Source organism: Bombina bombina, chromosome 2 (genome assembly GCF_027579735.1).
Source record: "Bombina bombina isolate aBomBom1 chromosome 2, aBomBom1.pri, whole genome shotgun sequence".
Lineage (NCBI taxonomy): Eukaryota > Metazoa > Chordata > Amphibia > Anura > Bombinatoridae > Bombina > Bombina bombina.
Window position 1 is genome coordinate 32,770,855 of NC_069500.1, and position 23,851 is coordinate 32,794,705.

At 42.8% G+C, this 23,851-nt stretch overlaps 1 protein-coding gene across 1 annotated transcript in view; it reads left to right on the plus strand.

The window, feature by feature from the left end:
* LOC128648384 (von Willebrand factor A domain-containing protein 5A) overlaps window positions 1–23,851 on the plus strand; it is a 314,477-nt gene that overhangs the window by 43,409 nt on the left and 247,217 nt on the right. Inside the window, exons 2-4 of the mRNA XM_053700991.1 lie at window positions 14,305–14,363; window positions 16,899–17,101; window positions 17,286–17,508. Coding sequence (XP_053556966.1) covers window positions 14,318–14,363; window positions 16,899–17,101; window positions 17,286–17,508 — 472 coding nt within the window. The 5' untranslated portion in view covers window positions 14,305–14,317. The remainder of the gene's footprint in view (window positions 1–14,304; window positions 14,364–16,898; window positions 17,102–17,285; window positions 17,509–23,851) is intronic.

Below are 23,851 nucleotides of genomic sequence, written 5' to 3' on the forward strand. Positions count from 1 at the left end.
TAAAAAGTATATTTAAAAATAATTGCCTGTTTCGCCGGCGTCTGGATCCTGCTGTAGTGAAGCAGAATAGGGTGCCGAGCGAGTAACCGGAAGTGACGCCACGAATGAGCGTCACATGACCTTACGCACTTTGTGAGCATCTTTGCTTCACCACACTAACATAATATTGGAAAGCTTGCTTTTGGTGCTATTTCTATACCACCACACTATCTTTATCTATATCTATACCATTCGTTACAAGGTATGCAGAATACCATCTCTGAACGCACAACATGGCTAAGAACAGGAAACTGAGGGTACAATTCGCACAGGCTCACCAAAATCGGACAATATAAGATTGGGAAAATGTTGCCTGGTCTGATGAGTCTCGATTTCATCTGTGACATTCAGATGGTAGGGTCAAAATTTGACGTAAACAACATGAAAACATGGATCTCTCCTGCCTTGTATCGATGGTTCAGGCTGGTTGTGTAATGGTGTGGGGGGTATTTTCTTTGCACATTTTGGGCCCCTTAGTACCAATTGAGCATTGTTTGTTTAAATGCCTTCCAGCAGGATAATGCACCATGTCACAAAGCTCAAATCATCTCAAACTAGTTTCTTGAACATGACAATGAGTTCACTGTACTCCATCCTCCACAGTCACCAGATCTCAATCCAATAGAGCACCTTTGGGATGTGGTGGAATGGGAGATTCACATCATGGATGTGCAGCCTACAAATCTGCAGCAACTGCGTGATGCTATCATGTCAATATGGACCGACATGTGTGAGGAATGTTTCCAACACCTTGTTGAATCTATGCCAAGTTCTGAAGGCAAAAGGGGGTCTAACCCGGAACTACCAAGGTGGTATACCAAATAAAGTGGCCTATGTGTATGGAGAGAGAGATATAATCTTACCAAGTCCAGCACTCGCAAGCTTTCAGCTAAGATTAAAAGCATAAATGGAAGGGCTAGTTACCGCATCTGGCCAAATGGGACAAGCCCAGGTACCACATCAAGGTCCCTTCCAAAACCTAGGTCCCTAAACCAGCTAAACAATGCAAGCTCTCTTCCAAACAATCTGGGAACAAGTGAAGTGTGCACAGGCTTATGTAATCGCCCTAGACATATACAAAACACGGAAAGGGACTGCACTCTGAGTGGTCTAGGTACACATCTCATGACCCTGCAACATGCTCAACCCTGGGTGCTCAATGGCACTCACAGGAAGCTGTGCTGTCCCCAGAGTCACAGGTAGTTAAACCCAGACAGATCTGGGTGCAAGGCCCATAGGGAAAACTACAAAACAAATTAATACAACAGACAGAGTCAAGAACTCACAGCTAAGATTAAAAGCAAAAATGGAAGGCTTAGTTACAACATCTGGCCAAATTAAGCAAGCCCAGGCACTACATACTTATACATCTTTAGTGACTGTGGAGGCCATTGGAGTACAGTGAACTCATTGTCATGTTCAAGAAACCAGTTTTAGATAATTTGAGTTTTGTGTCATCGTGCATTATCCTGCTGGAAGTAGCCATAAGAAGATAGGTACACTGTAGTCATAAAGGGATGGACATGGTCAGCAACAATACTTAGGTAGGCCGTGGCATTTAAACGATGCTCAGTTGGTACTAAGGGGCCCAAAGTGTGCCAAGAATATATCCCCCACACTTTTACACCACCAACAATAGCCTGAACCTTTGATAAAAGGCAGGATGGATCCATGCTTTCATGTTGTTTACGCCAAATTCTGACCCTACCATCTTAATGTCGCAGCTGAAATAGAGATTCATCAGACCAGGCAAGGTTTTTCCAATCTTCTATTGTCCAATTTTGGTGAGACTATGTGCGAATTGTAGCCTCAGTTTTCTGTTCTTAGCTGGCAGGAGTGGCCTCCGGTTTGGTCTTCTGCTGCTGCATCCCATCTGCATCAAGGTTTGATGTGTTGTGTGTTCAGAGATGGTATTCTGCATATCTTGGTTGTAATGAGTGGTTGGTTATTTGAGTTACTGTTTCCTTTCTATCATCTTAAACCAGTCTTCTCATTCTCCTCTGACAACATCTTTTTGGGATCATTATCTGTAAACCTTAGAGATGGTTGTGCATGAAAATCCCAGTAGATCCCCAGTTTTTTAAATACTCGGACCAGTCCGTCTGGCACCAACAACCATGCCACGTTCAAAGTCACTTAAATCCCCTCTCTTCCCCATTCTGATGCTCGGTTTGAACTTCAGCAAGTTGTCTTCACCACCTCCTAAATGCATTGATTTGCTGACATGTGATTTGTGTTACCAAGCAATTGAACAGGTGTACCTAATAAAGTGGCTGGTGAGTGTATGTCTTTGTTAAAGCCCTTTGCATGCCTTTTCTCCAACATAGGTGTGTCCGGTCCACGGCGTCATCCTTACTTGTGGGATATTCTCCTCCCCAACAGGAAATGGCAAAGAGCCCAGCAAAGCTGGTCACATGATCCCTCCTAGGCTCCGCCTACCCCAGTCATTCTCTTTGCCGTTGTACAGGCAACATCTCCACGGAGATGGCTTAGAGTTTTTTAGTGTTTAACTGTAGTTTTTCATTATTCAATCAAGAGTTTGTTATTTTCAAATAGTGCTGGTACGTACTATTTACTCAGAAACAGAAAAGAGATGAAGAATTCTGTTTGTATGAGGAAAATGATTTTAGCAACCGTAACTAAAATCCATGGCTGTTCCACACAGGACTGTTGAGAGCAATTAACTTCAGTTGGGGGAACAGTTTGCAGTCCCTTGCTGCTTGAGGTATGACACATTCTAACAAGACGATGTAATGCTGGAAGCTGTCATTTTCCCTATGGGATCCGGTAAGCCATGTTTATTACGATTGTAAATAAGGGCTTCACAAGGGCTTATTTAGACTGTAGACTTTTTTTGGGCTAAATCGATTGATATTAACACTTATTTAGCCTTGAGGAATCATTTATTCTGGGTATTTTGATATAATAATATCGGCAGGCACTGTTTTAGACACCTTATTCTTTAGGGGCTTTCCCAAAGCATAGGCAGAGTCTCATTTTCGCGCCGGTGTTGCGCACTTGTTTTTGAGAGGCATGGCATGCAGTCGCATGTGAGAGGAGCTCTGATACTTATAAAAGACTTCTGAAGGCGTCATTTGGTATCGTATTCCCCTTTGGGTTTGGTTGGGTCTCAGCAAAGCAGATACCAGGGACTGTAAAGGGGTTAAAGCTTAAAACGGCTCCGGTTCCGTTATTTTAAGGGTTAAAGCTTCCAAAATTGGTGTGCAATATTTTCAAGGCTTTAAGACACTGTGGTGAAAATTTGGTGAATTTTGAACAATTCCTTCATGTTTTTTCGCAATTGCAGTAATAAAGTGTGTTCAGTTTAAAATTTAAAGTGACAGTAACGGTTTTATTTTAAAACGTTTTTTGTACTTTCTTATCAAGTTTATGCCTGTTTAACATGTCTGAACTACCAGATAGACTGTGTTCTGAATGTGGGGAAGCCAGAATTCCTATTCATTTAAATAAATGTGATTTATGTGATAATGACAATGATGCCCAAGATGATTCCTCAAGTGAGGGGAGTAAGCATGGTACTGCATCATTCCCTCCTTCGTCTACACGAGTCTTGCCCACTCAGGAGGCTCCTAGTACATCTAGCGCGCCAATACTCCTTACTATGCAACAATTAACGGCTGTAATGGATAATTCTGTCAAAAACATTTTAGCCAAAATGAACCCTTGTCAGCGTAAGCGTGGCTGCTCTGTTTTAGTTACTGAAGAGCATGACGACGCTGATATTAATATCTCTGAAGGGCCCCTAACCCAATCTGAGGGGGCCAGGGAGGTTTTGTCTGAGGGAGAAATTACTGATTTAGGGAACATTTCTCAGCAGGCTGAATCTGATGTGATTACATTTAAATTTAAATTGGAACATCTCCGCATTTTGCTTAAGGAGGTATTATCCACTCTGGATGATTGTGAAAATTTGGTCATCCCAGAGAAACTATGTAAAATGGACAAGTTCCTAGAGGTGCCGGGGCTCCCAGAAGCTTTTCCTATACCCAAGCGGGTGGCGGACATTGTTAATAAAGAATGGGAAAGGCCCGGTATTCCTTTCGTCCCTCCCCCCATATTTAAAAAATTGTTTCCTATGGTCGACCCCAGAAAGGACTTATGGCAGTCAGTCCCCAAGGTCGAGGGAGCGGTTTCTACTTTAAACAAACGCACCACTATTCCCATAGAGGATAGTTGTGCTTTCAAAGATCCTATGGATAAAAAATTAGAAGGTTTGCTTAAAAAGATGTTTGTTCAGCAGGGTTACCTTCTACAACCCATTTCATGCATTGTCCCTGTCACTACAGCCGCATATTTCTGGTTTGATGAACTGATTAAGGTGCTCGATAGTGACTCTCCTCCTTATGAGGAGATTATGGACAGAATCAATGCTCTCAAATTGGCTAATTCTTTCACTCTAGACGCCTCTTTGCAATTGGCTAAGTTAGCGGCTAAGAATTCTGGGTTTGCTATTGTGGCGCGCAGAGCGCTTTGGTTGAAATCTTGGTCGGCTGATGCGTCTTCCAAGAACAAGCTACTAAACATTCCTTTCAAGGGGAAAACGCTGTTTGGTCCTGACTTGAAAGAGATTATCTCTGATATCACTGGGGGTAAGGGCCACGCCCTTCCTCAGGATCGGCCTTTCAAGGCAAAAAATAGACCTAATTTTCGTCCCTTTCGTAAAAACGGACCAGCCCAAGGTGCTACGTCCTCTAAGCAAGAGGGTAATACTTCTCAGGCCAAGCCAGCTTGGAGACCAATGCAAGGCTGGAACAAGGGAAAGCAGGCCAAGAAACCTGCCACTGCTACCAAGACAGCATGAAATATTGGCCCCCGATCCGGGACCGGATCTGGTGGGGGGCAGACTCTCTCTCTTCGCTCAGGCTTGGGCAAGAGATGTTCTGGATCCTTGGGCGCTAGAAATAGTCTCCCAGGGTTATCTTCTGGAATTCAAGGGACTTCCCCCAAGGGGGAGGTTCCACAGGTCTCAGTTGTCTTCAGACCACATAAAAAGACAGGCGTTCTTACATTGTGTAGAAGACCTGTTAAAAATGGGAGTGATTCATCCTGTTCCATTAAGAGAACAAGGGATGGGGTTCTACTCCAATCTGTTCATAGTTCCCAAAAAAGAGGGAACGTTCAGACCAATCCTAGATCTCAAGATCTTAAACAAATTTCTCAAGGTCCCATCGTTCAAGATGGAAACCATTCGAACTATCCTTCCTTCCATCCAGGAAGGTCAATTCATGACCACGGTGGATTTAAAGGATGCGTATCTACATATTCCTATCCACAAGGAACATCATCGGTTCCTAAGGTTTGCATTCCTGGACAAACTTTACCAGTTCGTGGCGCTTCCTTTCGGATTAGCCACTGCTCCAAGGATTTTCACAAAGGTACTAGGGTCCCTTCTAGCGGTGCTAAGACCAAGGGGCATTGCAGTAGTACCCTACCTGGACGACATTCTGATTCAAGCGTCGTCCCTCCCTCGAGCAAAGGCTCACACGGACATCGTCCTGGCCTTTCTCAGATCTCACGGCTGGAAAGTGAACGTGGAAAAGAGTTCTCTATCCCCGTCAACAAGGGTTCCCTTCTTGGGAACAATTATAGACTCCTCAGAAATGAGGATTTTTCTAACAGAGGCCAGAATAACAAAGCTTCTGGACTCTTGTCGGATACTTCATTCCGTTCCTCTTCCTTCCGTAGCTCAGTGCATGGAAGTGATCGGGTTGATGGTAGCGGCAATGGACATAGTTCCTTTTGCGCGCATTCATCTAAGACCATTACAACTGTGCATGCTCAGTCAGTGGAATGGGGACTATACAGACTTGTCTCCAAAGATACAAGTAAATCAGAGGACCAGAGACTCACTCCGTTGGTGGCTGTCCCTGGACAACCTGTCACAAGGGATGACATTCCGCAGACCAGAGTGGGTCATTGTCACGACCGACGCCAGTCTGACGGGCTGGGGCGCGGTCTGGGGATCCCTGAAAGCTCAGGGTCTTTGGTCTCGGGAAGAATCTTCTACCGATAAATATTCTGGAACTGAGAGCGATATTCAATGCTCTCAAGGCTTGGCCTCAGCTAGCGAGGACCAAGTTCATACGGTTTCAATCAGACAACATGACGACTGTTGCGTACATCAACCATCAGGGGGGAACAAGGAGTTCCCTAGCGATGGAGGAAGTGACCAAGATTATTCTATGGGCGGAGTCTCACTCCTGCCACCTGTCTGCTATCCACATCCCGGGAGTGGAAAATTGGGAAGCGGATTTTCTGAGTCGTCAGACATTGCATCCGGGGGAGTGGGAACTCCATCCGGAAATCTTTGCCCTAGTCACTCAGCTGTGGGGCATTCCAGACATGGATCTAATGGCCTCTCGTCAGAACTTCAAAGTTCCCTGTTACGGGTCCAGATCCAGGGATCCCAAGGCGGCTCTAGTGGATGCACTAGTAGCACCTTGGACCTTCAAACTAGCTTATGTGTTTCCGCCGTTTCCTCTCATTCCCAGGCTGGTAGCCAGGATCAATCAGGAGAGGGCGTCGGTGATCTTGATAGCTCCTGCGTGGCCACGCAGGACTTGGTATGCAGATCTGGTGAATATGTCATCGGCTCCACCTTGGAAGCTACCTTTGAGACGAGACCTTCTTGTTCAGGGTCCGTTCGAACATCCGAATCTGGTTTCACTCCAGCTGACTGCCTGGAGATTGAACGCTTGATTTTATCGAAGCGAGGTTTCTCAGATTCTGTTATCGATACTCTTGTTCAGGCCAGAAAGCCTGTAACTAGAAAGATTTACCACAAAATTTGGAAAAAATATATCTGTTGGTGTGAATCTAAAGGATTCCCTTGGGACAAGGTTAAGATTCCTAGGATTCTATCCTTCCTTCAAGAAGGATTGGAAAAAGGATTATCGGCAAGTTCCCTGAAGGGACAGATTTCTGCCTTGTCGGTGTTACTTCACAAAAAGCTGGCAGCTGTGCCAGATGTTCAAGCCTTTGTTCAGGCTTTGGTTAGAATTAAGCCTGTTTACAAACCTTTGACTCCTCCTTGGAGTCTCAATTTAGTTCTTTCAGTTCTTCAGGGGGTTCCGTTTGAACCCTTACATTCCGTTGATATTAAGTTATTATCTTGGAAAGTTTTGTTTTTAGTTGCAATTTCTTCTGCTAGAAGAGTTTCAGAATTATCTGCTCTGCAGTGTTCCCCTCCTTATCTGGTGTTCCATGCAGATAAGGTGGTTTTACGTACTAAACCTGGTTTTCTTCCGAAAGTTGTTTCTAACAAAAACATTAACCAGGAGATTATCGTGCCTTCTCTGTGTCCGAAACCAGTTTCAAAGAAGGAACGTTTGTTGCACAATTTGGATGTTGTTCGCGCTCTAAAATTCTATTTCGATGCTACAAAGGATTTTAGACAAACATCTTCCTTGTTTGTTGTTTATTCAGGTAAAAGGAGAGGTCAAAAAGCAACTTCTACCTCTCTCTCTTTTTGGATTAAAAGCATCATCAGATTGGCTTACGAGACTGCCGGACGGCAGCCTCCCGAAAGAATCACAGCTCATTCCACTAGGGCTGTGGCTTCCACATGGGCCTTCAAGAACGAGGCTTCTGTTGATCAGATATGTAGGGCAGCGACTTGGTCTTCACTGCACACTTTTACCAAATTTTACAAGTTTGATACTTTTGCTTCTTCTGAGGCTATTTTTGGGAGAAAGGTTTTGCAAGCCATGGTGCCTTCCATTTAGGTGACCTGATTTGCTCCCTCCCTTCATCCGTGTCCTAAAGCTTTGGTATTGGTTCCCACAAGTAAGGATGACGCCGTGGACCGGACACACCTATGTTGGAGAAAACAGAATTTATGTTTACCTGATAAATTTCTTTCTCCAACGGTGTGTCCGGTCCACGGCCCGCCCTGGTTTTTTTAATCAGGTCTGATAATTTATTTTCTTTAACTACAGTCACCACGGTACCATATGGTTTCTCCTATGCTAATATTCCTCCTTAACGTCGGTCGAATGACTGGGGTAGGCGGAGCCTAGGAGGGATCATGTGACCAGCTTTGCTGGGCTCTTTGCCATTTCCTGTTGGGGAGGAGAATATCCCACAAGTAAGGATGACGCCGTGGACCGGACACACCGTTGGAGAAAGAAATTTATCAGGTAAACATAAATTCTGTTTTTTCCCCCTAACTCCTGAGATCTCATGTCTTTGAGACCAAACTTTTTTGTGTGCAATATTTTAAATAAAAGAGTATAACAGTACTTTGTAATGTAAGGTATTTTTTATGTGTTTTTGTGACAATTTTCTCCTACATAGGTGTGTCCGGTCCACGGCTTCATCCTTACTTGTGGGAATATTCTCTTCCCTAACAGGAAATGGCAAAGAGGCACACAGCAAAAGCTGTCCATATAGCCCCTCCCCCCAGTCATTCTCTTTGCCGCTCTGAACAAGTAGCATCTCCACGGGGATGGTAAAGAGTTTGTGGTGTTTAGTTGTAGTTTTTATTTCTTCTATCAAGAGTTTGTTATTTTAAAATAGTGCCGGCTTGTACTATTTACTCTACAACAGAAAAGTGATGAAGATTTCTGTTAAAGAGGGCTATGATTTTAGCACAAGTAACTAACTAAAATCCATTGCTGTTACCACGCAGGACTGTTGAAACCAGAGAACTTCAGTTGGGGGTAACAGTTTGCAGACTCATCTGCTTCAGGTATGACTAGTCTCCTTTCTAACAACACTGGCTATTGATAGAAGACTGTCATTTTTCCCCTCAGGGAAAACGGTAAGCCATTTTTCTTACAACTCAGCAACAAGATAACAGGCTTACTTTTTCTGGTTTTTATGCTGGTAGACACTATTGTGGGCCAAATCGATTGATTTTTATTACATTTTCATAGCATTTGAGATGTTTTGTAAACTTATATACACTTGGGAACGTTTTTATTAGATCTGGCTTTGTATTAGATGCCTAATCTAGTCAGGAAGGCCCCTTCACTCTAGTATGCTGAGGGAGGAGGCCTCATTTTCGCGCTTAAGTTGTGCAGTTGATTTCAAAGGCAGTGCATGCAGTTTCATGTGAGAGGGTCCTGTGGCTCAGAAAACGACTCCGGAAGGCTTACTTCTGTGGTGGTTAACCCCTAAGGAAGGTAAAAGCTACAGCAAAAGCTGTAGCAGGGACTGTAGTGTGTTAAACCGGTTAAATTCAACAATTAGCTCCGGTTTGCTTATTTTAGGGTCTAGAGTCTCTATTTTTGGTGTGCAATACTTTCAAAGCATTAAGACACTGGGTTATAAATTTTATAAAAATCGGATATTGCCTTCATAGTTTTTTGAACATTCAGAAATAAAGTGTGTCATTTTATTATTTAAAGAGACAGTAACAGTTTTGCTTAAAATCGTTTTTATTGCATTAAAAGCCTGCCAAAATCTGTTTAACATGTCTGAACCATCAGATAACTTATGTTCTGTGTGTATAGAGGCCAATGTGGTCCCCCCTTCGAGTGTATGTGATAATTGTGCCATAGCGTCCAAACAAAGTAAGGACAGTTCGGTCACATTTAATAAAGTTGCCCAAGATGATTCATCTAATGAAGGTAGTGGGGGTAGTTCTACATCCTCTCCTTCTGTGTCTACACCAGCTTTGCCCGCGCAGGCGACACCTTCTAGCGCGACAATGCTTGTTTCTATGCAGCAATTATCAGCAGTAGTGGATAATTCTATAGCAAATCTGTTATCCAAACTGTCAGCATTTCAGAGAAAGCGTGATTGTTCAGTTTTAAATACAGATGAACAATTAGACGCTGACGATGCCTTATCTATTTTACCCTCACATCAATCGGAATTGGCTGTAAGGGAGGGACTGTCTGAGGGAGAAATTTCTGACTCGGGGAAAATTTCTCAACAGGCAGAGCCCGATATAGTAGCATTTAAATTTAAGCTAGAACATCTCCGCGCTCTGCTTAAGGAGGTATTAGCTACTCTTGATGACTGTGATTCTATGGTAATCCCAGAAAAGTTGTGCAAATTGGACAAGTTCTTAGAGGTTCCAGTGCACGATGACGCCTTTCCAATACCCAAAAGGGTAGCGGACATAGTGAATAAGGAGTGGGAGAAACCGGGTATTCCTTTTGCCCCACCTCCTATATTTAAGAAAATGTTTCCCATTTTAGACCCCAGAAGGGACGCATGGCAGACGGTCCCGAAGGTAGAGGGAGCAGTTTCAACCTTAGCGAAGCGCACAACTATTCCTATAGAGGACAGCTGCGCTTTCAAAGATCCTATGGATAAAAAATTGGAAGGATTGCTTAAAAAGATTTTTGTTCAGCAAGGCTTCATTCTTCAACCAGTTACGTGTATTATTACTGTCACCTCAGCGGCGTCTTTTTGATTCGAGGAATTAGAAAGGTCGCTCCAGAAGGAGACTTCATATGAAGAAGTCATGGACAGAATTCACGCACTAAAGTTAGCTAATTCCTTTATATTGGATGCCGCTTTTCAAATAACGAAATTAGCGGCGTAAAACTCAGGTTTTGCTATAGTGGCGCGTAGGGCGCTTTGGCTAAAATCCTGGTTGGCAGATGTCGTCCAAGACTAAGTTACTTAATATTCCTTTCAAAGGTAAGACCCTTTTTGGGCCGGAATTGAAGGAGATTATTTCAGACATCACTGGGGGTAAGGGCCATGCCCTCCCACAAGATAGGCCTTTCAAGGCTAAGAACAAGTCTAATTTTCGTTCCTTTCGCAATTTCAGGAACGGACCGGCTAATAACTTTACAGCCTCTAGACAAGACGGTAACGCTGTCCAGCCCAAACCTGCATGGAAGCCCGTGCAAGGCTGGAACAAGGGTAAACAGACCAAGAAACCTACTGCTGCTACCAAGACAGCATGAAGGGGTAGCCCCCGATCCGGGACCGGATCTAGTAGGGGGCAGATTATCTCTTTGCTCAGGCTTGGGCAAGAGATGTTCCGGATCCCTGGGCACTAGAAATAGTCTCCCAGGGATACCTTCTAGAGTTCAAGGGACTTCCTCCAAAGGGAAGGTTCCACATGTCTCGCTTATCTTCAGACCAGATAAAGAAACAGGCATTCTTACATTGCGTAAGAGACCTATTAAAGATGGGAGTGATAAACCCAGTCCCCTCAGGGGAACAAGGTCTAGGTTTTTACTCGAACCCGTTTGTAGTTCCCAAAAAAGAGGGAACTTTCAGACCAATTCTGGATTTAAAGATATTAAACAAATTCCTCAGAGTTCCGTCTTTCAACATGGAAACCATTCGGACAATTTTGCCAACAATCCAGGAGGGTCAATATTTGACTACCGTGGACTTAAAGGATGCGTTTCTACATATCCCGATCCACAAAACTCATCAGTTCCTGAGGTTCGCCTTTCTGGGCAAACATTACCAGTTCGTGGCTCTTCCATTCGGTTTAGCCACCGCTCCCAGAATTTTCACAAAGGTGCTAGGGTCCCTTCTAGCGGTCCTAAGGCCGAGGGGCATTGCTGTAGCACCTTACCTAGACGACATTCTAATTCAAGCGTCGTCTCTTTCCAAAGCAAGGGCTCGTACAGACATTGTCGTAGCCTTCCTCAGATCTCATGGGTGGAAGGTGAACATACAAAAAAGTTCCCTGTCACCGTCCACAAGGGTTCCTTTTCTGGGAACAATAATAGATTCTGTGGAAATGAAGATCTTCCTGACAGAGGTCAGAAAGGTAAAGCTTCTAAACGCTTGTCGAGTTCTTCATTCTATTCCTCAGCCCTTCATAGCTCAGTGCATGGAAGTAATAGGACTAATGGTTGCAGCAATGGACGTGATTCCTTTTGCTTGAATTCATTTAAGACCATTACAGCTGTGCATGCTCAAACAGTGGAATGGGGATTATGCAGACTTGTCTCCCCAAATTCAAGTAGATCAGATAACCAGGGACTCACTCCTCTGGTGGTTGACTCAGGATCACCTGTCTCAAGGAATGAGTTTCCGCAGACCGGAGTGGGTCATTGTCACGACCGACGCCAGCCTTTTGGGTTGGGGTGCGGTCTGGGACTCTCTGAAAGCTCAGGGTCTATGGTCTCGGGAAGAGTCTCTTCTCCCGATAAACATTTTGGAACTGAGAGCAATATTCAATCCGCTCCTAGCTTGGCCTCAACTAGCGGAGGCCAGGTTCATAAGATTTCAGTCGGACAACATGACGACTGTAGCGTACATCAATCATCAGGGGGGAACAAAGAGTTCCTTAGCGATGAGAGAGGTCTCCAAGATCATCGAATGGGCGGAGGATCACTCCTGCCATCTTTCTGCAATTCACATCCCAGGAGTAGACAACTGGGAGGCGGATTATCTGAGTCATCAGACTTTCCATCCGGGGGAGTGGGAGCTTCACCCAGAGGTCTTTGCCCAGTTAACTCAACTATGGGGCAACCCAGATATGGATCTGATGGCGTCTCGTCAGAACTCCAAGGTTCCTCGATACGGGTCCAGATCCAGGGATCCCAAGGCGGCACTGGTGGATGCATTAGTGGCGCCCTGGTCGTTCAATCTGGCTTATGTGTTTCCACCGTTCCCTCTCCTTCCCAGGCTTGTAGCCAGGATCAAACAGGAGAAGGCCTCTGTGATTCTAATAGCTCCTGCGTGGCCACGCAGGACTTGGTATGCAGATCTGGTGAATATGTCATCGGTTCCACCATGGAAGCTACCTTTGAGGCAGGATCTTCTAGTTCAAGGTCCATTCAGACACCCAAATCTAGTCTCTCTGCAACTGACTGCTTGGAAATTGAATGCTTGATTCTATCTAAGCGTGGGTTTTCTGATTCGGTTATAGACACTCTGGTTCAAACCAGAAAACCAGTGACTAGGAAAATTTACCATAAGATATGGCAAAAATATATCTGTTGGTGCAATTCCAAAGGATTTTCTTGGAGTAAAATCAAAATTCCTAGAATACTTTCCTTTCTCCAAGAGGGTTTGGATAAAGGTTTGTCAGCTAGTTCCTTAAAAGGACAGATATCTGCTCTGTCTGTTATGTTACACAAACGACTGGCAGCCGTGCCAGATGTACAGGCATTAGTTAGAATCAAGCCTGTCTACAGACCTATGACTCCTCCATGGAGTCTAAACTTAGTTCTTTCAGTTCTTCAAGGGGTCCCGTTTGAACCCTTACATTCCATAGATATTAAGTTACTATCTTGGAAAGTTCTGTTTTTGGTTGCTGTTTCTGAATTATCTGCTCTGCAGTGTTCTACTCCCTATCTGGTTTTCCATTCAGATAAGGTAGTTTTACGTACCAAACCTGGTTTTCTTCCAAAGGTGGTTTCCAACAGGAATATTAACCAGGAAATAGTTGTTCCTTCCCTGTGTCCGAATCCAGTTTCAAAGAAGGAACGTTTGTTACACAACCTAGATGTGGTCCGTGCTCTAAAATTCTACTTAGAGGCAACTAAGGATTTCAGACAAACTTCATCCTTGTTTGTTGTTTATTCTGGTAAGAGGAGAGGGCAGAAAGCTACTGCTACCTCTCTTTCCTTTTGGCTGAAAAGCATCATCCGATTGGCTTATGAGACTGCCGGACGGCTCCTGAACGAATTACAGCTCACTCTACTAGGGCTGTGGCTTCCACATGGGCCTTCAAGAACGAGGCTTCTGTTGATCAGATTTGTAAGGCAGCGACTCGGTCTTCACTGCATACTTTTACAAAATTTTACAAATTCGATACTTTTGCTTCTTCGGAGGCTGTTTTTGGGAGAAAGGTTTTGCAAGCCGTGGTGCCTTCCGTTTAGGTCGCCTGACTTGTTCCCTCCCTTCATCCGTGTCCTAAAGCTTTGGTATTGGTTCCCACAAGTAAGGATGAAGCCGTGGACCGGACACACCGTAGGAGAAAGGCATTTATCAGTTAAGATATAAATTCAGTTTTTTTTTTTTAGTTTTGCGAAATAGTTAACCAGAGCTCTGAGGATGCTGAAGTCATTTTATCGTAAATCGCAATTGCGCTCAAGCGATCGCATTTACTTTCAACTCGTTATAAGAGTGTAAAACCTGACGATCACAAACACCAGCGATAATACCCTTATTGCTTGCCTGCAAACAGTTAAGCTCCAATCCGTAATCTTGCCGTTAGTGAGCACAACTCCCTATATAATGTTTGAATGCTGGTTCCTGTAGACAATTTTAAAACTCTTTGGAACTTTGTGAAATTCCTATTTTGTGTAGCTTGATTTTCTCATTTGCAAATGTTAGAGGGAATAAACAAACATTCTGATCTCTTTACAGCTCAGCTAGCAACATGACTGTCTGCTGCGGCCTCATCATTGTATGTTCCAAGAAACCAGGTCAGACTTCTGCTCATTCTTTTCTGTGCCTATTATGACTAATATTGTTTGTATGTGTAGCTATTCTTGTGATATACTACTGTGTATACATAGCTAGTCTTGTGATATACTACTGTGTATACATGGCTAGTCTTGTGATATTCTACTGTGTATACATAGCTAGTCTTGTGATATGATACTGTGTATACATAGCTAGTCTTCTGATATGATACTGTGTATACATAGCTAGACTTGTGATATAATACTGTGTATACATAGCTAGTCTTGTGATATACTACTGTGTATACATAGCTAGTCTTGTGATATACTACTGTGTATACATGGCTAGTCTTGTGATATACTACTGTGTATACATGGCTAGTCTTGTGATATGATACTGTGTATACATAGCTAGTCTTCTGATATGATACTGTGTATACATAGCTAGTCTTCTGATATGATACTGTGTATACATAGCTAGACTTGTGATATGATACTGTGTATACATAGCTAGTCTTCTGATATGATACTGTGTATACATAGCTAGACTTGTGATATGATACTGTGTATATGTTACAGTAAAAGTGCAGAAACAGTTAATGTGCACATTACCTAGCTAAGCTGCAGATTAAATGATTTGCTCAGTTAAAGTGCAGAATCTGCACTTTACCTAGGTAATGTGCACATTAACTGCTTCCGTGTAGTTAAAGTTGGAAAAGTTTGTTTCTCTCATGTAAACTGTTTATTGAAAAAGAAGCCGAAGAATGTTCCGATTTCGTCCGAGGGCAGATACGCTCCAGAGTGCTCTGTTCTAATCAGAGCCTCGGGCGCCGCAACTGCCTCTGGGAACCTTACCATGGGTGTCAGCCCGCACGTCTTGAAATTCTTTGTCTGGGAAATTATCTATCAAATCTATCTATATATTATAGCTTCGATAGATAGATAATTTCCCAGACAGAGAATTTCAAGACGTGCGGGCTGGGACCCATGGTAAGGTTCCCAGAGGCATTTGCGGCGCCCGAGGCTCTGATTATAACAGAGCACTCTGGAGCGTATCTGCCCTCGGCCGAAATCGGAACATTCTTCGGCTTCTTTTTCAATAAACAGTTTACATGAGAGAAACAAACTTTTCTAAAAAGCTAAAATGCTTGAAAGTGTATAATTTGTTTTTCAACTGTATTATCACAGATACATTACAGCTAGAATGGCAGATATTTCACATTCTCAGTACGATGTTCTTACATTTATTTGTGCTCATTGCATAATTCCACAATGGGTTGCAGGGAAGTCGATTCTGTAACAATGCAGAATGGGAAATATACAATGCTTAGAAGTGTAGAGGCCAAAATGCTAATAAATGCAAAAACAGAATGAGAGCAGTTGTTATACCTGTGGGAAAACTACTATAAACTTGTTAAGTAGTTGATGTGTTCTTGGGCAATGAATGATGCATAAAGTGCGCCGCACTGCCCTTTAAGATTTTGTTTTTACCTCCATTTTCAGAAGAAAGTGCCCCAGGCTCTCTAAAAAAAAAAGTGATATGAACTGATTATCATAGGAAAAACCATGGGACTCCCTTTAGTGTGTGTGTATATATATATATATATATATCCGCTAAAGTGCATTTTTTTTGCACTTTAACTAGTGCCTAGTAGGTAATGTGCAGATTACCTAGGTAATTTGAGAAATGAAACAATTTTTCTGCACTTTAACTGATCACCCTAGTTAATCTGCAGATAAGATAGGTAATGTGCACTTTAACTGTAACATATACATAGCTAGTCTTGTGATATACTACTGTGTATACATAGCTAGACTTGTGATATAATAATGTGTATACATAGCTAGTCTTGTGATATAATACTGTGTATACATAGCTAGTCTTGTGATATACTACTGTATATACATGGCTAGTCTTGTGATATACTACTGTGTATACATGGCTAGTCTTGTGATATACTACTGTGTATACATGGCTAGTCTTGTAATATACTACTGTGTATACATGGCTAGTCTTGTGATATGATACTGTGTATACATGGCTAGACTTGCGATATGATGATGCATATACATTGATTTAATGATGCAACAAATATTGAAAACATTTAAAATTAGCCTGTTATATAATTGTGCTTCATTATTTAGGTATCTTTGTTGAATTGAATACCTAGGAAGACTCGGGAGCTGCAGTGTACTACTGTCTTATGATTGGTGGCTGCACATAAATGGCTTTTGTCTTTGGCTCACCTGATGTATTCAGCTAGCTCCTAGTGCATCACTTCTCCTGCAACAAAGGATACCAGGAGAATGAAGCATATTTGATAATAGAATGATATATGAAAGTTATTTAACATTGTATGCTCTGTCTAAATTATGAAAGATACGTTTTGGGTTTCATGTCCCTTTTTAATGCTCCATATTCATTGCCTTGAAATTCATCCCTCAACTACAGAAATAAAGTGTATTAAAGAGGCATTGTATTTTAAATATTTCTATAATTTTTAGGAAAGAGTAGCATTTATATATTTCTGTTATTTTCCAATACTGTTTCCCCAGTTCCCCTACGTGGAATCTCTGTTGATGTCCAAGTGAAAGGCTTTGTGGCCGATGTTACCGCAACCCTCAAGTATAAGAATGTGGAGGAGCAAGCAGTGGAGGCGGTTTTTGTATTTCCTATGGATGAAGACTCTGCTGTATACAACTTTGTAGCAACAGTGCAAGGAAAAAGGATTATTGCGGATCTTCAGGAGAAGAAGCAGGTAGCTCCAAATTGTAGTGTCAAACATTATCCAAGACCTCTAGTACCATGGTCATTTTACTATCCAGCGACATATATCTTAATTCTAGGAGTTGGTATTCAGTCTTTTCTCAGGAAAACTCCAGCATTTATTTAGAGTTTAACTTTATCATTTTGTTACATTTGACATTTTCTGTGTCTGACAGGCCCATAAAACTTATGATGATGCCATTAGCCAGGGCCAGGAGGCTTTCCTGTTGGAGGAGGATGAGAGCTCTTCTGACATCTTTAGCTGCAGTGTCGGGAATTTGCCACCTGGTGAGGAGGCAGAGGTAACACTAAGCTATGTGCGTGAGCTGCCACTGGAGGCTGATGGTGCTGTACGCTTCGTGCTGCCGGCTGTCCTCAACCCTCGATACACCCCAAAAGGTATGGCAAGTTGTAATGGTAAAGGGGATTAAACAAGCTAAAATTAACACCTAAAGTGCTGATAAGTGGTTGAGTTTTGGGAGATCATTGTTGCCCATCTCCCTCCCCACCTACACTAACCTCCTTATCCCTGATGGCCTAGTGGTTCGGCATTGCTGGGGGAAACCAGTGGTACTGGTGACATAACATGCTTGTTTGTGGTGACGTCCCCAGGCCTTGGGAACCCTGAAGTGCAAGGCAGTTACACATGGCTTTAGGATATCATTTTCAAACTCAAGTTTCAGCTACCGCAAGTCCTAGAAAACCCTCTTTGAAACTTTGTGTGTCTTGGGTATATAAAGTACAAGCAGAAGTTTATAAAAATAAAGTTTAAAAAACATTTTTCTAATATTAGCCAGGTTATCAGGTGTGAATAAATGTCCATGTCTCATATATGCACAGATTAAAATGATATAAATATACCGCAAGTCCCTTTTTATATGAGCGTTACTTTCTTTTAAATATAGTGCTTAAGAAAAAACACACAGTATTCTTTATAACCTTGTTTATTAACCCATTCACTACCGGGAATTTCAGAGAAATTTGCCAAAAATACCGGAGATTTTTAAGCATCTTCTTTCTAATGGTTGTGAGAGTCGATGATCTTACTCTTAAGATATACTTCACCTGGCCACCAGGAGGAGGCCAAGACACCCCTCACCAGAGCTTTAAGAATCCCTCCTTCCCTCTCTCTCGTAGTTCTTTGCGTCTTCAAGAAGAGATCAAGGATAGAGGTGTTAATAAATATTTGGATTATAGTATCCCTCAGAGGAAATGTCCTGGAAGAGAGGGATGTAGTAGATCTCGGGTGTCTCTGGGAAATTCCCAAGCCTCCTCCAGTTGACAGGTGCAAGTATTCCTGAGCTTAGCCCCAGTTGTCGGTGACACAAGGGGACAGGACTGCTGTACAAATCTCTCCCTGCTTTCTTTTCAGTTGCTGGAGGAGGGTATACTCTGCAAGAGACTTAGTCTATATCAAGGGGCACTCATGTTTAAAGGTACTTAGTAAATACCCTACTGGTGGTGCCTTTAGTCAATATTCTGCCAAATTACCTTTAAAGCAGTGCATAAGTTTATGCACAACAGTTGAGGTATAAACTTTTGTTTTACAGGGTTGTATGTACTGTAACATGCTGTCTCAATCTGGGCAAACTACTCGGGGGATATTATACCCAGGAGGATTGGCAGGGACCCAGGTTGTGATGACACCCGGAACGTGTATACTGTGTCTTTAACTCACGGGTACAGCGAGTAGTGCTTCTATGATAGGCGCAGTTAAGGCAGCGCTGAGTAACCAATGGTGGTCAACCATGTGGCAGAGGATGCAGCTATTGTGATGCCCTGCAGAAGGAAAGGGGTTAAGCTTTTGGCGCGCATTCCTGACCCTCTTCAGCACTTCGGCATCAGAGTAAGCCGACATTGCTTCTTAAGGAGCTCACATCTCAGACTTGACACAGACAGCACCAGCCATAAGAGGGTGGTGGGACCTCCATACTGGAGCTTCGGGAGAGTGATAGTCACACTATTAGCTCTGTGGGTATGTGAAAAGTATGGGGAGCTTAGTAAGCTAGTTGGGCCTAACCGGTTTCAGCCTTCATTTTATGGAGTATAAGTTTACAGGAACTTAGTCTCTATCCCTTAATTTCTACTTTTCAGCTGTGTTCCCTATTAGGGTTGGGGTATCATTAGGCACACTAGTTCTGCCTTCACAGATGTCCTCTTGTCTGAGGGACCTTGTGAAGTTATTATACCCGCAAATCATTGCTTACTATTTAAATTGGTGGCAGTACACCCGCCTGCACAGCAGTGTGTTCCTTAGTGAAAGAAGTTCTAAAAACATTACCAGTTGAGGAAAATCAAGGTTAGCAGCTGGACCTGATCTTTAGACCTTCTGAAGGCTAAGATTCCAGACACCTTTCCGGTCCTGACACTTTTTTCTGAAATTATTGCTAATGAATGGGGCAAACCTGGTCTTCCATTTAAGTCTTCTCCTGTGTTCAGGAAGCTCTTTTCTGTTCCAACAATAAATCTCCACTTTGGTTAGGAGAACCACAATCCCTCTAGAAGATAGCACTTCTTTTAAGGACCCAATGGACAGAGAAAACTGGAGGGTTTTCTCAGAAAGGCCTCCTGCAAGGTGCATTAATGTTCCAACCTGCAATTGGGATTACTGCAGGGGTGGGTGCTTTCTGGTGTGATTCTTGAACTATCTTATATCTTAAGAGTCTCCCTTGGAGGAGATTCAAGATCGTCTCCACTGTTTGAAGATTTCAAGGGCCTTAATTTCTGATGCAATTATCCAGATCATCTGCATAAATGCAAAGAATACAGCCTTGGCTGTTGCGGCCGAAGGGCTCTTTGGCTAAAATCTTAATTAGCAGACATGGTTTTCCAAGTCTAGGTTATTAACGTTTGCTATCAAGTGTAAAACCTTGTTTGGTCCTGGCCTGGACTCTGTTATTTCTACTGTCACGGGGGGGGAAAGGGAGCTTTCTTACCCCAGGATATGAAGAATAGGTGTAAGGGGAAATCTAATGGCAGATTTTTTTTCTTTCATCAGAACAAGGGCCAAAAGTCTTCTGTGTTCAGAAATCAAACTCTTCCAGACCTACGTGGAGACTGAACATGGAACAAATCTAAGAAGCCTTCCGCAGACAATAAGTCTGCATGACGGTGTGTCCCCAATCCAGACTCTTCCCCGGTAGGGGCCTAACTAACCTCCCCTTTTTTTTTTTTTTTTTTTTTTTTTTTTTGTGTGTGTAGATACAGGATACATTTCAGATTGCATCCCCATTGAGGAAGGTTTCTATTGTCCCATGTTTCCAGAAGAGAGAACAGATTTCTTACTGTGTGTGAAGGATCCTGTTTTGGACATAAAAAATTTGAACAGGTTCTTGAGGGTCCTTTCCCTCAAAATGGAGACCATATCTACCCTTTCCCTGGTGATTCAAGGTCAGTTCATGACAAACATAGGCGTATATTCACATTCCAATTCACCCAGATAATCACCGGTTTCTGATTCACCTTTCTGAGCAAACACTGCCAGTTTGTGGCTTTGTCACTTTGGCTTAGCAACTGCTCCTCAACTTTTCAGCAAAGTTCTTGGAGCACTAATTTCTGTGATAAGGGGTTTCTGCATATGTGGACAAAATCTTGGTTCATGCTCCATCCTTCAGTCTTGTCCCAGATCATCCACTTAGATCAAGAAGTGACGAAGTTCCTGTCATGGTGGATGTCTTCAGGTCCACTTTCCAGAAGTATGAGTTTCCTCAGGCCAGAGTGGCAGATGATCTTTACGGATGCAAGTTTATCAGGTTGGGAGTGGTCTGGGAGGGTCACAAAGCTCAGGGAGTGTGGCCCTCTAGGGAAGCTCTTCTATCCAGCAATAATTTAGAACTCAGGGTTATATACAGGCAGATGTTACAACATTCATATTTTACGTTCGTTTTTTGGATAGCTGTGCAACCTGTTAGGTTTGGCGTGCTTTTTCCTGTAGCTGGGGGAGGTCCTGCATGGCGCACCACGTGACCGGGTGTGGTCACACTGATTTCCTTTTTCCTGACCGTGCGGTTTACAGGAGACAAAGCGGTTGCTCTGTGGGGCCTGGGTCATAGGAGGTGGTTAGTGTACCAGCCATTGGGGGGTATAAAGGTTATATATATATATATATATATATATATATATATATATATATATATATATATATATATATATATATATATATATATATATATATATATATATATATATATATATATATATATATATATATATATATATATATATATAAATAAAACACGGAAGGGAACTGCACTCTCATACCGGACCGGGTACACATCCTATGACCCTGCAACATGCTCAGCCCTGGGTGCCACTGGCACTCACAGGAAGCTGTGCTGTCCCCAGAGCCACAAGCAGTTAACCCCAGACAGGTCTGGGTGCAAGAACCATAGGGAAAATTACAAAACAAATTAATACAACACACAGAGAAAACCCAGCACTCACTTACAAGCTCTCAGCTAAGATTTAAAAGCAAAAATGGAAAGGTTAGTCACCGCATCTGGCCAAATGGGACAAGCTCAGGTACCACGTCAAGGTCCTCTCCAATACCTGAGACCCTAAAAGAGCCACACAATGCAAGCTTTCAAATCCAAACAAACTGAAAACTAAAAAAGGGTGCACAGGAATATGTAATCACCCTAGACATATACAAAACACGGAAGGGAACTGCACTCTCATACCGGACCGGGTACACATCCTATGACCCTGCAACATGCTCAGCCCTGGGTGCCACTGGCACTCACAGGAAGCTGTGCTGTCCCCAGAGCCACAAGCAGTTAACCCCAGACAGGTCTGGGTGCAAGAACCATAGGGAAAATTACAAAACAAATTAATACAACACACAGAGAAAACCCAGCACTCACTTACAAGCTCTCAGCTAAGATTTAAAAGCAAAAATGGAAAGGTTAGTCACCGCATCTGGCCAAATGGGACAAGCTCAGGTACCACGTCAAGGTCCTCTCCAATACCTGAGACCCTAAAACAGCCACACAATGCAAGCTTTCAAATCCAAACAAACTGAAAACAAAAAAAGGGTGCACAGGAATATGTAATCACCCTAGACATATACAAAACACGGAAGGGAACTGCACTCTCATACCGGACCGGGTACACATCCTATGACCCTGCAACATGCTCAGCCCTGGGTGCCACTAGCACTCACAGGAAGCTGTTTGTTTGTTTTCAGTTTGTATGGATGTGAAAGCTTGCATTGTGTGGCTGTTTTAGGGTCTCAGGTATTGGAGAGGACCTTGACGTGGTACCTGAGCTTGTCCCATTTGGCCAGATGCGGTGACTAACCTTTCCATTTTTGCTTTTAAATCTTAGCTGAGAGCTTGTAAGTGAGTGCTGGGTTTTCTCTTTGTGTGTGTGTATATATATATATATATATATATATATATATCTAACAAGAGCAAGCTATAGAGGACTCGGGTAAAGAGGGAGTACCCTCTAACGTATCAAAGTCTAATAACTGTCTATAATGAGGAGGCTACGGTATATCATCCTGCTTAATTATGTTCCACATGCCTTGATAAAGTAATTTATATCTAAGAAAACCAAGATGTCTAGTAACACTGAGCCGTCCACCTCTGAAAGTTTCCTTTCCGTGAGGTGCATTCCCTGCAGTCATCTCCTATTACACTTGCATCTTCCCATTCCACTACTAATCCTCCTTCTGGAGGGGCCCTTTTTACCGCCAAACTTTACTGATCAGCTACAAATGGCAGTGTCTGCGGCCTTCAGTTCTTTACCTCGCCCTTCTAAGCGCAAGGTTAAATATTGCTATCCTTCCCAGGGGTTATCTACTAACTTGTTGGATTTATCTGATTCAAGATTGTCCGCTGATGACGCCTCTGATACTTCAGAGGATGCTCTTTCTGGGATGGAATCTGCTGCCTCTAGGCCTCTGGAGGAACCAGACTTTAGATTTAGGATTGAACACTTACACTTCCTGTTAAAGGAAGTTTCTTCTGTTAAGTGTGATCAGTCCACGGGTCATCATTACTTCTGGGATATTATCTGCTCCCCTACAGGAAGTGCAAGAGGATTCACCCAGCAGAGTTGCTATATAGCTCCTCCCCTCTACGTCACCTCCAGTCATTCTCTTGCACCCAGCAACTAGATAGGTCGTGTGAGAGGACTATGGTGATTATACTTAGTTTTATATCTTCAATCAAAAGTTTATTTTAAAATAACACCGGAGTGTGTTATTACCTCTCTGGCAGAGTTTGAGGAAGAATCTACCAGAGTTTTGCTATGATTTTAGCCGGAGTAGTTAAGATCATATTGCTGTTCTCGGCCATCTGAGGAGTGAGGTAAACTTCAGATCAGGGGACAGCGGGCAGATGAATCTGCATAGAGGTATGTAGCAGTTTTCTTTTTCTGACAATGGAATTGATGAGAAAATCCTGCCATACCGATATAATGTCATGTATGTATACTTTACACTTCAGTATTCTGGGAGAATGGTACTTCACTAGATTTACACTGTAAGAAAGACATAAAGCTGTTTAATAACTAGAGATTATGTTTAACGTTTTTGCTGGAATGTAAAATCGTTTTCATTTACTGAGGTACTGAGTGAATAAATGTTTGGGCACTATTTTTCCACTTGGCAGTTGCTTAAATCTGTTTTTTTCTGTCAGTTTCTGTTCTCCCTCACTGCTGTGTGTGTGGGGGAGGGGCGCTTTTACTATGCATCAAATATTTCAGTCAGCACAGCAGAGCTGTGAGAATTATAGTT